Genomic DNA, 17,822 nt, shown 5'->3' with positions numbered 1-17,822 from the left:
AGCAAAGCCAAAATACCAAGAAATTAGAAGAGAACATAAAATATCTCACCGACAAGGTGATAGATCTGGAAAATAGGGGGAGAAGGGATAATTTAAGAATAATTGGACTCCCAGATAAGCCAGAAATAAACACCAAACTGGACATGGTGATACAAGATATAATCAAAGAAAATTGCCCAGAGATTCTAGAACAAGGGGGCAATACAGCCACTGACAGAGCTCACAGAACACCTTCTACACTAAACCCCCAAAAGACAACTCCCAGGAATGTAATTGCCAAATTCCAAAGCTATCAAACAAAAGAAAAAATCCTACAGGAAGCCAGAAAAAGACAATTTAGATATAAAGGAATGCCAATCAGGGTCACCCAAGACCTTGCAAGTTCTACTCTGAATGATCGTAAGGCATGGAACATGATCTTCAGAAAGGCAAGAGAGCTGGGTCTCCAACCAAGAATCAGCTACCCAGCAAAACTGACTATATACTTCCAAGGGAAAGTATGGGCATTCAACAAAATAGAAGACTTCCAACTTTTTGCAAAGAAAAGACCAGAGCTCTGTGGAAAGTTTGATACCGAAAATCAAAGAGCAAGGAATACCTGAAAAGGTAAATATTAAAAAAAGGGGGAAAAATGTTATCTTCTTCTTTTACTCAAACTCTCTTCTATAAGGACTACATCTCTATCAATCTATGTATACTAACATGTGGGGAAAATGTAATGTATAAATAGGGGGTAAAGAAAGACCAAATAGAATAATCTTTCTCACACAAAGATTCACATGGGAAGGGGAGGGGAAGAAAACTCCTATAAGAAGGAGAGGAAGAGAGGGGGGGGGGGTTACTTAAACCTCAATCTCAGGGAAATCAGCTCTGAGAGGGAAAAACCTCCAGATCCATTGGGATCTTGAATTCTATCTTACCCAACAAGGGTAAGGAGAAGGGAAAACCAAGGGGGGGAGGGGGAGAGGGAGAACAAAAAGGGAGGGTAAGAGAGGGGGGAGGGGGAGGGAACAAAAAGGGAGGGACTAAAAAGGGAAACATCAAGGGAGGGGACAAGGGGGACTGTTTCAAAGTAAATCACTGGACTAAAAGGTAGAGCCGAAGAAGAAAAGGTTAGAATTAGGGAAGGCAATCAAAATGCCAGGGAGTCCACAAATGACAATCATAACTTTGAACGTGAATGGGATGAACTCACCCATAAAACGTAGACGAATAGCAGAATGGATTAGAATCCAAAACCCTACCATATGTTGTCTTCAAGAAACACACATGAGGCGGGTTGACACCCACAAGGTCAGAATTAAAGGATGGAGTAAGACCTTCTGGGCTTCAACTGATAGAAAGAAGGCAGGAGTGGTAATCATGATATCTGATAAAGCCAATGCAAAAATAGACCTGATCAAAAGGGATAGGGAAGGTAATTATATTTTGTTAAAAGGGACTATAGACAATGAGGAAATATCATTAATCAATATGTATGCACCAAATAATATAGCACCCAAATTTCTAATGGAGAAACTAGGAGAATTGAAGGAAGAAATAGACAATAAAACCATACTAGTGGGAGACTTAAACCAACCATTATCAAATTTAGATAAATCAAATCAAAAAATAAATAAGAAAGAGGTAAAAGAAGTGAATGAAATCTTAGAAAAATTAGAATTAATAGACATATGGAGAAAAATAAATAGGGATAAAAAGGAATACACCTTCTTCTCAGCACCACATGGCACATTCACAAAAATTGACCATACATTAGGTCACAGAAACATAGCACACAAATGCAGAAAAGCAGAAATAATGAATGCAGCCTTCTCAGATCACAAGGCAATAAAAATAATGATTAGTAATGGTACATGGAAAACCAAATCTAAAACCAATTGGAAATTAAACAATATGATACTCCAAAACCGTTTAGTTAAAGAAGAAATCATAGAAACAATTAATAATTTCATCGAGGAAAATGACAATGGCGAAACATCCTTCCAAACCTTTTGGGATGCAGCCAAAGCGGTAATCAGAGGTAAATTCATATCCCTGAATGCTTATATTAACAAACAAGGGAGAGCAGAGATCAATCAATTGGAAATGCAAATGAAAAAACTGGAAAGCGATCAAATTAAAAACCCCCAGCAGAAAACCAAATTAGAAATCCTAAAAATTAAGGGAGAAATTAATAAAATCGAAAGTGATAGAACTATTGATTTAATAAATGAGACAAGAAGCTGGTACTTTGAAAAAACAAACAAAATAGACAAGGTACTGGTCAATCTAGTTAAAAAAAGGAAGGAAGAAAAGCAAATTCACAGCATTAAAGATGAAAAGGGGGACAGCACCTCCAATGAGGAGGAAATTAAGGCAATCATTAGAAATTACTTTGCCCAATTATATGGCAATAAATACACCAATTTAGGAGAAATGGATGAATATATACAAAAATACAAACTGCCTAGACTAACAGAAGAGGAAATAGAATTCCTAAATAATCCCATATCAGAAATTGAAATCCAACAAGCCATCAAAGAACTTCCTAAGAAAAAGTCCCCAGGGCCTGATGGATTCACCTGTGAATTCTATCAAACATTCAGAGAACAGTTAATCCCAATACTATACAAACTATTTGACATAATAAGCAAAGAGGGAGTTCTACCAAACTCCTTTTACGACACAAACATGGTACTGATTCCAAAACCAGGCAGGTCAAAAACAGAGAAAGAAAACTATAGGCCAATCTCCCTAATGAATATAGATGCAAAAATCTTAAATAGGATACTAGCAAAAAGACTCCAGCAAGTGATCAGAAGGATCATTCACCATGATCAAGTAGGATTCATACCAGGGATGCAGGGCTGGTTCAACATTAGGAAAACCATCCACATAATTGACCACATCAACAAGCAAACTAGCAAGAATCACATGATTATTTCAATAGATGCAGAAAAAGCCTTTGATAAAATACAACACCCATTCCTATTAAAAACACTAGAAAGCATAGGAATAGAAGGGTCATTCCTAAAAATAATAAACAGTATATATCTAAAACCAACAGCTAATATCATCTGCAATGGGGATAAACTAGATGCATTCCCAATAAGATCAGGAGTGAAACAAGGATGCCCATTATCACCTCTACTATTTGACATTGTACTAGAAACACTAGCAGTAGCAATTAGAGAAGATAAAGGAATTGAAGGCATCAAAATAGGCAAGGAGGAGACCAAGTTATCACTCTTTGCGGATGACATGATGGTCTACTTAAAGAATCCTAGAGATTCAACCAAAAAGCTAATTGAAATAATCAACAACTTTAGCAAAGTTGCAGGATACAAAATAAACCCACATAAATCATCAGCTTTTCTATATATCTCCAACACAGCTCAGCAGCAAGAACTAGAAAGAGAAATCCCATTCAAAATCACCTTAGACAAAATAAAATACCTAGGAATCTACCTCCCAAGACAAACACAGGAACTATATGAACACAACTACAAAACACTCGCCACACAACTAAAACTAGACTTGAACAAATGGAAAAACATTAACTGCTCATGGATAGGACGAGCCAATATAATAAAAATGACCATCCTACCCAAACTTATTTATCTATTTAGTGCCATACCCATTGAACTACCAAAATACTTCTTCACTGATTTAGAAAAAACCATAACAAAGTTCATTTGGAAGAACAAAAGATCAAGGATATCCAGGGAAATAATGAAAAAAAACACATATGATGGGGGCCTTGCAGTCCCTGACCTAAAACTATATTACAAAGCAGCAGTCATCAAAACAATTTGGTACTGGCTAAGAAATAGAAAGGAAGATCAGTGGAATAGACTGGGGGAAAGCGACCTCAGCAAGACAGTATACGATAAACCCAAAGATCCCAGCTTTTGGGACAAAAATCCACTATTTCATAAAAACTGCTGGGAAAATTGGAAGACAGTGTGGGAGAGACTAGGAATAGATCAACACCTCACACCCTACACCAAGATAAATTCAAAATGGGTGAGTGACTTAAACATAAAGAAGGAAACCATAAGTAAATTGGGTAAACACAGAATAGTATACATGTCAGACCTTTGGGAGGGGAAAGGCTTTAAAACCAAGCAAGATATAGAAAGAATCACAAAATGTAAAATAAATAATTTTGACTACATCAAACTAAAAAGCTTTTGTACAAACAAAACCAATATAACTAAAATCAGAAGGGAAACAACAAATTGGGAAAAAATCTTCATAGAAACCTCTGACAAAGGTTTAATTACTCATATTTATAAAGAGCTAAATCAATTGTACACAAAATCAAGCCATTCTCCAATTGATAAATGGGCAAGGGAAATGGATAGGCAGTTCTCAGATAAAGAAATCAAAACTATTAACAAGCACATGAAGAAGTGTTCTACATCTCTTATAATCAGAGAGATGCAAATCAAAACAACTCTGAGGTATCACCTCACACCTAGCAGATTGGCTAACATAACAGCAAAGGAAAGTAATGAATGCTGGAGGGGATGTGGCAAAGTAGGGACATTAATTCATTGCTGGTGGAGCTGTGAACTGATCCAACCATTCTGGAGGGCAATTTGGAACTATGCCCAAAGGGCGACAAAAGAATATCTACCCTTTGACCCAGCCATAGCACTGCTGGGTCTGTACCCCAAAGAGATAATGGACACAAAGACTTGTACAAAAATATTCATAGCTGCGCTCTTTGTGGTGGCCCAAAACTGGAAAATGAGGGGATGCCCATCAATTGGGGAATGGCTGAACAAACTGTGGTATATGTTGGTGATGGAGTACTATTGTGCTAAAAGGAATAATAAAGTGGAGAAGTTCCATGGAGACTGGAACAACCTCCAGGAGGTGATGCAGAGCGAGAGGAGCAGAACCAGGAGAATGTTGTACACAGAGACAAACACACTGTGGTATCATCGAACGTAATGGACTTCTCCATTAGTGGTGGTGTAATGTCCCTGAACAACTTGCAGGGACCCAGGAGAAAAAAACACCATTCATAAGCAAAGGATAAACTATGGGAGTGGAAACACCGAGAAAAAGCAACTGCCTGAATACAAAGATTGAGGGGACATGACAGAGGATAGACTCTAAATGAACACTCTAATGCAAATACTATCAACAAAGCAATGGGTTCAAATCAAGAAAACATCTAATGCCCAGTGGACTTACGCGTCGGCTATGGGGGGTTGGGGGGGGGGAGGAAAAGAAAATGATCTATGTCTTTAACGAATAATGCTTGGAAATGACCAAATAAAATATATTTAAAAAAAAAAATAAAAATAAAAAAAAAAATAAAAGCCAAAAAAAAAAAAGAATTAAGGAAAATCTCAGCTCAAGTGAGAATCTGATCTCACCTGCAGGGAAGTTCCCTGAAGCCTCTAGGGAGACAAACTGGAAATGAGGAACTTGTTGAGGCACCAGATCTCTCTCTCTGTCTCTCTCTCTCTGTCTCTGTCTCTCTCTCTCTGTCTCTCTCTCTCTGTCTCTGTCTCTCTCTCTCTCTCTTTCTCTCTCTGTCTCTGTCTCTCTCTGTCTCTCTCTGTCTCTCTCTCTTTCTCTCTCTCTCTCTCTCTGTCTCTGTCTCTCTCTCTCTGTCTCTCTCTGTCTCTCTCTGTCTCTGTCTCTCTCTCTTTCTCTCTCTCTCTCTCTCTGTCTCTGTCTCTCTCTGTCTCTCTGTCTCTCTGTCTCTCTCTGTCTCTGTGTCTGTCTTCCCCACACACACACTCTATTGTATCTGAAAGTTTTTTTTCTTTTTCTTACTGTTTTTCCATCTGAAGAAGGTCTGGAGCTACATGTGTCTTGTCTTTAAAAAGGAAGGAAGAAATACTTGACCAGTGAGGAAAGTCTTTTACAAATTCTCCAGACTTGACTCCAGAGTTACACACCCATCTACCATAGAATGTAGTAAGCTCCTTGAGGGAAGTACGATGTCCATTTTTGCCTAGTACATTTGATTTTTACTCTACACATGATTTCCATCAATATAGAGTTCCACAAGATAATTCTCTCCACCAATATCAATCAATACCCACATTTCAACTTATATTCATTCCTTGCAAGGTACCTGAGGATACTGAGAGTTAGTGATTTGGCCAGTGTCAGCATGTGCTGAAAGTAGGACTTGAACCCAGATCTTTCTGACTCTGTGGCTTACTCTCTATTTATTGTGCCACACTGCCTCTGCCTGGGACATGTTGTATCATTCAGGCATTTTTTTTCAGTCATGTCCTGACTCTCCATGACCCCATTTGGGGATTTCTTAGCAAAGATTTTGGGGTGGTTTGGCATTTCCTCCTCCAGCTCAGTTTACTTAATAGATGCTTGTTAATTGAGTCATAGAGCCCAGAGGAGCTTGCTCTATTTTGGCCCCATAGTCTTTGAAAACCCAGTGTCAACTGCAGCCCAAGTTGTGGCCTCATAAGAGGACCAATGGGGAAATGTTAAATAATATTGTCTGAAAAGCTGAGATGCCATCTTAAAAAGAAAAATCAAAAGTCCTATATCTCTAAAATAAAATAAAGAGCTCTTCTTTGAAGTTTCACTTACCCGGATTGATAGGCAAGCTCTGTACGGTCAGAAGTGGGCAGAGTTGTCTTTTAGCAAAAAATCATTTAAAATATGTGCGTGTGAAATAAACGATACGTGTGATGATAGTTTTACAATAATGAAGCACTTCTTTTGTTCTGTAATCTCTTATAGGCTCATTTAGTCAAGGAGCAGCTCCATGGATCAAAGGTAAGTGTTTCCTGTGGCCTGCTTGGGACAGCGTCCGGCCAAAGAGACGTTTCCATCAGCCAACCACCTCTCTGTGGCCTTACAGAGCGAAGAAGGAAAAATGAATCGACTGAAGAGCGGCGTGAGAGTGTGTTTCCTGCCTCCGGTGCCCTTTTTAATAAGCCTCTTAGCGACTCTCGCCGCAGCTAGGAACATAACTAACAGCACTTTAAACGGCACCGACGTGATCTTGGGATCCATGCCCGCCATCATTGCCCGAGTGGACCATGTGATCGTCAGGGAAGGGAAAAGTGCCTTGATCAACTGCAACGTTCTCGGCGTCCCCGACCCCCATTTCAAGTGGTATAATTCCAACGGCCGCTTGCTGAAGGAAGAGGAAGACCAGGAGGGCCCAGGAGGAGGTAGGATGGAACTTTGTGTTAAATCTCTCGCAGCCCACACCACACGGGGGCTTGGGGGCCAGATCATTGCCCCAAAGCCGTGTGGACATCATCCCCTCTGTTTGATGCTTTCTCATGAGCCAGAAAGCCAGGGGGGAGAGGGAGAAAGCACCACATCCCCCCAGGGCAAGTGTAAACCTGAAAATTTCTTAGACTTATAAATGTTGGAAATTTCACCTTTGGGAAATTTCATAGTTGAAAAATTTCCTATTGATAGTGGGTCTTGGCTATTGGAATGTGAACCCCATTGGCATGGGAGGTTCCTCCTCCTCCCTTCTTAAGATTACTTTAGGACAGAAACCTTTTGCTGAACAATGGAAAAGGACTTTGACCTATGCTTAAGCATAGAACAGGAATTTCTTTGAGTCATGATTGATTTTAGAATTGATACAATGGAGATACTTGGAATCAATCTCCACCCTACTCAGTCCTAACAGGATTGAGGAAGGGCTGCAGCATAGATCAAAATTTAATTATTCCAATCTCTACCCTACTCAGGTTAACAGGATTTAGGAAGGGCTGTAGCAAAGGATCAAAGATTTAATTATTTGAAAATATGACCTTCAACAGACATGTGCAAAGCCAGAGACCTCTGGGCGGTCCTGGGTTAAGCTAGAGCCTCCATTGGCACAGGGAAATTGATGGACAGTGATTGGTAGATGTGAGAACTGAGGGGAGGGAACTTGGATGGTTTCCTTAAAGATAGAGGGCTCTGAAGACTCAGGGTGGTGGTTGAGGAGTTTGTCTGAGTGGTTGGAGTGTGCTCTAAGAAGCTTGCTCTGAAGGAAGCTGAAGGTGGGGGCCTCTGAGACTGTTTCTCCATTTTGGTCACGTGAGTAATAGGGACTGATCTCTTTTCTTTGCCCCAGCTATCTAAGGGCTTGGGCCTTTTGGCTCAGCCTAAACAGAGGGGGTATTTTAGCCCTATTCCCTTTCTCTCCCTTTTCTCTCTCTCTATCTCTAATTCCTTTCTTCCTCCTGTTGTAATTAAACTCCATAAAAGATTGACTGCTGACTTGAGTTTTCATTTAGGAATTACATAGCTGAATTCCTTGGCGACCTTAAATTAATATATATCAGTCTTTTAAAGTGATTTCCTTGTCACAGCAGGTTACTCTGGCTGCAAGGAGTGCACGGTTCTAATCTCAACTTTGCCCCTAACTAGCCTGGTGACCGCTCCGGGTCCACTTAGTCCAGCTGCAGAAGAAGGGAGTGGTGCCAGATGGTCCCCAAGGTGGCCCTTGGCTCCCCAGGACTGCGTTTGAAAGCAGCCGTCGGCTCACCTTTCTTCCATCATTTAAAACGACAGAGTGCCAATTCTATACCCCCTCCTTCAGGGAAGCCCCCTTTCTCAGCCCCAGTTTCCTTCTCTGTAAAATGGGAATGATGACAGCACCTGCCCCACAGCCAGAGTTGTTGGGAGATCCGAGGAGCCCTCTGCAGACCTGAGGGCACCGTATGAATTTGAGCTGTGCCTCTTATTATTCATCGTGGCACAAACCTAGACTCTCCTCCGCCGTGGCCTAGGAAACTTTCCATTCATTGCTCTCTGAGCCCTGGCTTAAGTTTCCAAGTGGCTTCTTGTAGAGGAAGGGAAGATGCAACATCCAGAAAGACAGCCGAGGGGAGAGGGCTTCTTAATGAGCTAGATTTATTTACAGCTTTTCATGCCGGCGGAAGAGTTCATGCAAGTCCCTTAGCACCCAGCTTGCTTCCAGAGTGTGACTAAGGCTCTGGGGAGAATTTAGCTCATCAAGCAGGACTCTTCTGCTTTTGTGTCTAGAAATCGTGCTTCGGGTGTGAGTTGGTAAGTAGCCAATAATAAAAGCTAGCACTTCGCTAGCTCGTTAAGGTTTACAAAGTGCGTACGCTGTCTCAATTTATCTTCACAACAGTCCTGTGAGGCAAATGCTGTTATTCTCCCCATTTTACAGATGGGGGAAATTGAGTCACAAAAAAGATCAAGTGGCATTCTCAAGGTTACCTAGCTGCTAAGTGTCTGGGATAGGATTTAAATCCAGGTCTTCTTCGCTCCAAGTTCAAAATTAATTCTGCTATGCCACCTAACTCTAGGTTGGTACATTAAATGCCAACTTAGAGGTCCCCCAAAAGTTGACTGATGTTCCTGAGTGGTTCATTTGCAAAAATATAGAGACCTACTTGATCCAGTGGAATTGCTCGTTGGCTATGGGAGGGAAAGAACATGAATTGTGTAACCACGGGATATTATTTTTAATTAATTAATTAATTAAACTTAAACAATATAGAGACCTAGATCTGGGGGAAAAATAAAAGCCTGTGCCTTCCTTTAATTATCTCTGAATTATCCTGTACATAATCTGTTTGTACATATTTGTTTGCCTGTTGTCTCCCCTGTTACACTGTAAATTCCTTGAGGACAGGGGCTATCTTTTGCCTCTGTCTGTATCTTCATAGCTTAGCACAGTGCCTGGCACATAGTAGGCACTTAATAAGTTATTGTTGTCTGATTGGCTCATTTGATTCACAGATGCATAGCCTGAAGGGATCCCACCTGGTCCAACCCCCTTATTTTACAGATGATAAAACTGAGGCACAGAGTAGTTAAGTGACTTTTTTTCCAAGACTACACAGATCCATTAGTCAAGTGACAAAGGCAAGATTATTCCACAGAGAGAGGCAATATAAGAAAGAGATCCCATTGTAGTATATATAGAGAGAACTGGAAGATAGCATCTGGCTCATCCCTCTCACGTTATAGAAATTGAGCCTCAGAGAAACCAATGACAGAGGCAGAACCTTGGTGTCCTTTTTTAAGGTTGGAGTTGAAGCTTTTCCAATTCCCAAAAAGGTCACCCCCCATCTCATTTTATCTTCATTCCCTTCCCCCTAAGCCAGTGGGAAGTGACATCACATATGTCTAGTTACCATAGTGCCTGGGAGCTCTTCCCTAGACCCTTACAACCTTTCACGCACTCTGGCCCCAGTCCTTCTGTGGTGGATCTTGGGGCTGGGTCACTGCCAAGTCTACTTTCCTGATTGGGCCAAGGAGAAGAGGATTCAGGACTCAATTCAATACCCACATGGATTCTCTAACCTGGGTATTGGGAATTGTGGGGATTATGGGGTCCAACTCCTCTATGTAACCCCCATTTTCCCCAGTTAACTTTGCTACATCATCATATGTGTGTGGGGGTATTAGAGTAAAAATACCACCTTGGTTTCCTCATCTATAGAGTAGAATCTGGACCTCCAAGAGCCCTTCTGAAATTGCATGACCCAATGTATGAGAAGAGCAGAAGGGTCAAGTTTTCCCCTGCATAAGAGGAATGCATTTTTGTAGTCATGACACTTGAATCCTCTCCCTGGCTAATTGTAATGTGTAAACCAATCAGGTGGTTAATCAAAGATGGCAGCCTTGTAATCAGGGCTCACCAGCTATCTGCCTGACTCTTCATGGGTGAAAGCAGATGGTCTCTTTGTGTTCATTCTCCAACTTCCCTATCACGGTAAAGATAGAACCAACAAGAGCAGCCTCTCTTTGCCCTCACCAAACATTAGGTCCATGTTGACCTGATTCGGGAACAAAGTTTTTCTGTCAGAACTCACTGTTGTTATGACTTGTGTGCCCATTTCTTGTACCACTGAGTCAAATGACTATCAGAAGCCGTAGGAGCATTTCAGGAACTCCTGAGGTGACAAAGTAGAAAAGACAATGTCCCTGGATTTGAAGTCAAAGGACCTAGATTAAAATTCTGGGTCCTCTGTCTATGCATGCCATGTGACTTGTAAGTAAAAATCGATGAAATTAAACTAGATGACTCTGAAGTCCTTGCCACTCCAAGTCTCTGGTCCTATGGGTTTGATCATGTACTCTTTGCCCTAGTTAGCCAGTGTTTTGACATGTGAATCTATAAATAATATTAAAAGGTAATATATGTATAGATATTGTCCAGGGGAAGTAGTATGTATGTTTGTGTGTCTAAATATATATACATTTATAGAAATGTGTGTATTTGTGTGTATTCCCCAGGGGCAGCATAAAAGGTAATATGTGTACATATGTATATATTAAATGCATGTAGAAATTAATTTAAATTTGGGAATGCACTATGAATTTATAATTGTGTTGAGCAAAAGCCAAAAGGAAGAACAGAGCAGAAAAATCAGATTAGAATCGCAAACCATAGCATCTTTTCCACAGTATTGCTGTAAGGCTTAAGTAAGAGCATGTGTAAAAAGTACTTTGTGATCATAAAGTGCTTATTATGGTTGTGTTATTATAATCCTCTCATTTTCTAAATGAAGAAACTGAAGTCCCCAGGGGTAAGTGATGAATGAGTGTAGGTTTCAATTTTAAGGCAAAATGGCAGGCAGAAAGTTAATCTCTGGCAGCGTTTCAGAAGCAGAGCTGTACCTAAGGTAGGGAAACAGGGGAAGCGAGGGATTCATGGTCCCTCCATCTGGGAGAGATGCTGTGTCTCTGATCTAATCCAGATGCTGCTATTCCTGTCTCATGCTTTTGAGTTGTAAGGAATTAAAATTAAGGGTTTGACTAAAATATATGAAAATTATAAGTGATATGGTGGTTGCTGACTTAAATTCTTATAGATCAAGTCAAAATGACTTTCAATAGTTTTTATTTACAAAATAGGTGGAGAGGGTGAAAGTTGAGACATATAAAAAGAGGGTAAAGAAGATATTTAGCCTATCACACTAAATATTGCTTGGGTGCTCAACTCAGGGCAGCATGACTTGTTAACCCTCAATCAGAATTAATCTCTCTCCAGAAGTCAGGAAAGGAAAGTCAGATATTCTATAACCCAAGTTCCCTCTAAGAAGCAGTTTGAGCTGAAGACTCCTGAAGCTAATCTCTAGCCCCATAAATTCAGGGCTTTTATAGTGACTTCTTGTCCCTTCCCCTCTTCACAGGGGCCAATCACAGCTTTCAAATTGTCTAGCACTGCCTGGCGGGGAGGGTGCAGTGTCTTGTGGGATTCACTTCTCATCCTTATCCTCTGGAGGTGTAAACACTTATTAAAACGATTTACAGTTTCTGGATTGATACCATTTTAGCAAATGACTTGCAAAGACCCTTACTTAGTGCCTGATGAGGTACTAAGTAGGGGTACTAAAAGAAAGTCTGATTCATACTTCATAGTCTGGTGAGATATTAAGTAGGGATATTTAAGTTAGTGTTAACCAAATGTTAACTCAACATAGACAAAGAGAACAAAGAATTAATTCCCTTTCATAAGTGTTAACTCAAAATAGACACAGAGAATAAAGAATTCCCTTTCACACTTGAATTATTGGTATAATTTGATATTGCTATTAATTACTGATATAATTTAAATATTTAGCTAATGTCGTGATTTTAGTTGGTACATATGTCTGACAGATGCACAAGTACATAGACTTAAAGCCTCCTGATGGTAAGGGATTCACAAAGGCCATGTTAATACAGGGTGAAACCCAACAAACCAGAACAAGCTGGAAAAATCTTCAGATTTTTCCTTCAGATATGGCCTCGATGAAAGATGATTTGTCTTCGGAGGGCCAGGCTAGCCAGGCTCAGAGAGGGAAGGCTCATCCCTCAGAAAGATGACCACTGGGTGAGCAATGTCAATCACAAAGCCATCTGTGAAATTGTGGAAGGGTTTAAAGTCCTCATGAGTAGAAATAGCACAGCCCCCATGCTGATGAAGCCCTGGGTCTTTGAGGAATATTATTGAGCTATAATACAGCGGTGGCACAGCTCCACACAACTGCTTTCACTTCCGCTCTTCAATAAACAGAATGGAAACTTCTTGTGAGCAGGCACGGTTTCATTCATGTGTTTGCTATCCCCAGTGTCCAGCCAGTGCCTGGCACATAGGAACTGGTGGTGCCTTAGAGATAAATGATTGATTCATCTGATGAGCACCTCTTTGAGTGATCTGGATCACTACTTAGATAGGAGACTGGTGGTTAACAATAGATACCTACAAAACTCTGGCCATTTGGGTTGTAGGTGATAAAGGATGACTACGACTGGCCTTTTTTGAAATATACACTCTTTCACTAACTTTCTGTTACTCTCATGAATTTTTCTTTTTTTTTTTTAAGTTCTCTCAAGGGTGTGCCCACAGTTAACTAAAATATGTTGCTAAAAGGATCCAGCTTGAGGTAGTGCCAGAAAGTCCCCAAATTTTAATGATTTTTTTCAGTGCTCTTTTTTGGTTCTTTTTTATTCAAAACTTTATTTTCCCAACTTCATGTAATAATTTTCAACAACATGTTTTCCAAAATTATAATATCCAAACCATCTCCTTCCCTCCTTTCCATCCCCCCCACCTGGACATGGTAAGCAATTTGATCTGGGCCATACATGTGTTATTATGTGAAACACACTTCCATATTGGTCATTGTTGTAAGAGCACACTCATAAAAAGCCAAAACTCTCCAAATAAAATCCCAGATAAATATCGGTGCTCTTTTTGGCGAAGGGTGAATGAAGTAGAAGAGCTGTGTCAGGTCAGGTACATAATAATTATGTCATAAGAACAACACAAGAACTCTGTCCATTTTGTTCCTGCTTCCCCACCTCCATCCTCTTGCCTGACTTTCACCCAGTTCATTTAATGTTAGCATACTCCCTTCAGATGACAAGCAAAGGAAAGGGGTAAGTCAAGAAAATAGAACTATAGAGAGGAAAGAGCATTTGTTTTAGAACAGAGCCATCACTAGCAGATCTGATGCCTGGGGCAAGCAGCAATAAAGCATTCAGGACTAGCAGCATGAATGGTATCTTCAAATCAACTTTATAATTCATAACATATAAATCATAACAGATATAGTTAAAAGATATGGAGTGGCTGAGAGATAGAAATTAGTTACTATCATGACTTCTACACTGAAGAAAAAGAAAGGAAGAAAGGGAGGGAGGAAGGAAAGAAGGAGAAAAATAAAAGGAAAAGCAGAAAAGGAAGGAAGGAAGGAAGGAAGGAAGGAAGGAAGGAAGGAAGGAAGGAAGGAAGGAAGGAAGGAAGGAAGGAAGGAAGGAAGGAAGGAAGGAAGGAAGGAAGAGAGAGAGAAAGAAAGGAATGAATAGAAAGAAAGAAAGAAAAAAGAAAGAAAGAAAGAAGGAAAGAAAAAAGAGAAAGAAAAAGAAAAAAGGAAAGAGAGAGAGAGAGAAAGAAAAAAAGGAGAGAAGGAAGAAAGAATATATTAGGTACTTCCTATGTACACAACACTGCTAAGTATTTTGGACACAAACAGAACAGTCTCTGATCTCTAGGAGCTCACATTCTATTGGAAGAGATAACACATAGAAGTTTCACCTGTCAATCTGCTGCAAGGGTCCCCTACTCCTTAGGGTGCTGCCTCAAAGCAGCTGTGAATCTTCTTTAACATTATTTCTAATGATAAAAATCATTCCACATTCTCATGCTGAACCTTCTTACAATACTTAGGATTTTGTTAATGAGAATATTCTTTCCTAGGTATCCAGTAGCTGTGGTTACTGTATCCTCTGCAGAAACATAGACTAGATTACATCCCCATTGACAGTGCTCTCTCCTGCGATGTTGGTTTTGAGTGAGGACTGGGCTTGGAGGCAAGAGCCATGATGGTCTTAGGGAGATGCTGATGTTTCTGGGGCTCTTGGGCAGACCTGCTCATTGGTGACAGTTGGTCAGAAGTTGTCAGTTTCTGTTAAAGAAGGTGAGCCCCTTGTCCATAAATTGCTTCCTTCAGTGAAGGGCCAGCAGCAAGAAGGGAGGAAGCACTGCCATTCCCAAGATTCTTGGGTTCAGGAGTCTGGCTTGTCTCGAATCACAATGTGAGAGAAGGAAGGTATTGGTGGCACCTGTCTCCCGCTGGCTACCTTGCTGCTTCAGCAAAGCTAGTTTGTCTATCCCATAGATGGCAGCTAGAATGCCCTCTAAATTTTGACACCACTGTTAGCACTGCCCAAGTTAGACCTCTGATTTGGAGTCTTGAGTTTGAGTCCTGGATGTACCATTTTTTTTCATAAGTATGTAACTTTTTCAGCCTCAGTTTGCTCTCTGTAAAATGGGAATAATATATACATGCATTATCTATATCTCATATGGTTGTTTTGAGGAGTAAAAGATATCAAATCAATTAACAAGCATTTATTAAGCACCTACTATACACCAGGCACATTGGCAAAAAACCAAAACCATCCTTACTCTTGAGCTCACCTTCTATGTGGGGAAACAAGTACATATTTAAGTATATATGGGATAAATAGAAGGAAAATAGCTCCAACTTTAAAGAACTGTTGCCTTAGTGAATGAATGGTCTTTGTTAGGTACCATTTTCAAAAAAGTCATCACCCTGTAGCCAACATGGCAATAAGCCTTTGAGCTTTAGACCCAAAGCTTTATGGCTAGCTTTCCCCTAAAAGCCTTACCCATCTCTGTTGGGTTCGTGAACTTGTGTTCTAGCCTGGCATTACCTCCGTACCATGATTAGGCATTAGATATGTTAGCTTTTCAAAATGAATAATTATGAGTTTCCTTGGCATTCCTACTGTAATCATGGAGGAATGGCCAAAAGCAGAGTAAAACCTAAAATATAATGAATCCAGGAGAGAGGCAGATGGAATATCCAACCAGAGGGAAAAGGGGGAATTTGAGAATTCTGTTGGAAGATTCAAAGGAGGAGAAAAACTGTTGGCCAGAGCTGAGCCTGGTCACTCACTGACTCTCTCACCAGAGGCTCTGACAAGAGCTAAGGAGGAGAGTTGATTTCCAATACCCTGTCCACCTGGCTGAGCAGAAGTTCTTGCCCACTGAAGACCTCGGCTGATTCACTTTCTCCTTGGGGAAAGTCAAGCCATTTCTCTGAAGTGACTTTGTGCCAAAAGCCTTCAACAGTTAATAGGGAAAAGACATTCAGGGACTTCCCATCTCTTCCCTCTACTCCTCTTTCTCCCTATCTTTCTTTCCCAAGAAATAAATTAGCCATTTAGTATAACGAAGAATGTCGCTAAGTTTTGTAACAGGAAGGAGGATTTCAAAGTCAAAGAAGAAAGTTGGGAGGGGTTGGCTCACTTTTGGTCAGGTCCAGACTCCATTAAGGTTGACCAGCTTAGTGGAGGAAAGAGGAAGTGGCTACACAGTAATTAGTCCCCTCTAGCAGCCGGTTTCCTGGTTCTAGCATTTTAAAGCCCCTCTCTCTGTTTATTCCACTATTCCACCTCCTTATTTGTCACATTTCTATTCTGCATTTACTTGGGTCTTGAAAAGTTAGATCCTCATAGCTATTGAAATTAATTGTTGAAGGAAAATAATACTTTATGCCCGCAAAGAATTAAGACTATTACCAAGGGTCATGTTTTAAGGAGATTAGGCTGGGGCAGGGGGATGGGTCCATTTTCATTGATAAGACATAATATCGTATTCACAAGTTAATTTTTCTGGAAGAATATATTTGTGGCAAGCACAACCAGATATAAAATTATGTTTGTTAGCATTAAAGATTGATTGTCCTTTACTTCTAATCTTCGGCATGAAATGAGAGCAAACCCAGAAAAAAATATCATGCTTTCTAGGCTATTAAATATCTGAATTTGTAATGCAATTCACATAGAAAGGCACTGAGCAAATTTTGTGGAATTAAATGCATCGTGGAAAATCCAAAAAGATCTCACTACATAGAAAATGAAATATTTTGGGTTATTTTCTAATCCAAAATATTTTAGGAAAGAAAGCTTCCTCTTCTCTACACATGGGCTCTTACTTTCATGTAATTCTGTGAGCTTTTATTCAAGGCAAGGCCTGGGGGAATAAAAAGGCAAAATGAAAAGCAATTTCTGCCCTCTAGGAGTTTTCATTCTGCTGGGGGTGGAAAGGACATGATACTTTAATTAATGTATCCTTTTTTTAATAACATTGGAAAATACTAGTATCTTGGCTGTTTTAATCTAATGGGAAAGTTGGGTTTTATTATCATGTTAGTTTTAAGAAGTGTTTCGAGGAGGGGGGGCAGCTGGGTAGCACAGTGGCCTAGAGACAGGAGGTCCTGGGTTCAAATCCCTACAAAAAAATACCCTACAAAAAAGGTAATAAGCCTCCCTTGAATATTTAAACTGTAATTTAATTTACACAAATTTGTTCGACTTGACTTCTCAGGAATAGATCTGTTTGGTAAATGCAAGGTAGACAGCCAACACATTCGTTTGTTGCAAAGTGCCACGTCTTGAACGTGGGATACAGCTGTGGTTCACTGCCCACCAGAAGTGTTCAACCTCAGTGGGAAGACTAGCCAGAAGCACACGTGGACCGTTAGACGGTATGAGGCAACAATAATGAGACAGTACAATGAATTGCTATAGACAGTGAGTGCTGTGAGTTCTCAAGGACAGGCACTGAGGCTGTGGGAAAAGGGAAAAAAAATATTTGAATGGTAAATCTACTTGGGAACAGTTGTGTCCTTCAGTCGGGAGAACTGTACACTCTTTGAAGCGAGGACAATTATATGTTGAGGAGCTTGCAATAAAAGTACTGTTGCATTCAGTTCAGAGGAACTGGATGTGATACTGTCACTTAATACAGCAATTATGGCCTTAGACAAGTCACTTAAAAACTGCTCTGTGCCTCAGTTTCCTCATCTGAAAATTGAGAGAATTAGATTAAC

General features: G+C 40.3%; 1 protein-coding gene across 4 annotated transcripts in view; it reads left to right on the top strand.

Annotated features, from left to right (window-relative positions):
• The window catches only part of MFAP3L (microfibril associated protein 3 like), a 79,337-nt gene that overhangs the window by 34,829 nt on the left and 26,686 nt on the right, over nucleotides 1-17,822 (top strand). For 2 of the 4 annotated variants that reach the window (XM_001365445.4, XM_007496124.3), the window contains exons 2-3: nucleotides 6,721-6,756; nucleotides 6,842-7,157. In XM_001365445.4, the coding sequence (XP_001365482.2) occupies nucleotides 6,857-7,157 (301 nt within the window). In that variant the 5' untranslated portion in view covers nucleotides 6,721-6,756; nucleotides 6,842-6,856. Of the gene's footprint in view, nucleotides 1-6,720; nucleotides 7,158-17,822 lie in introns of all 4 variants that reach the window. The other 2 variants (XM_016423124.2, XM_016423125.2) reach the window with 1 other exon arrangement.

The sequence above is a fragment of the Monodelphis domestica genome, chromosome 6 (assembly GCF_027887165.1).
Source record: "Monodelphis domestica isolate mMonDom1 chromosome 6, mMonDom1.pri, whole genome shotgun sequence".
NCBI classification, from domain to species: Eukaryota; Metazoa; Chordata; class Mammalia; order Didelphimorphia; family Didelphidae; genus Monodelphis; species Monodelphis domestica.
This window is presented reverse-complemented; position numbering and strand designations above follow the sequence as displayed.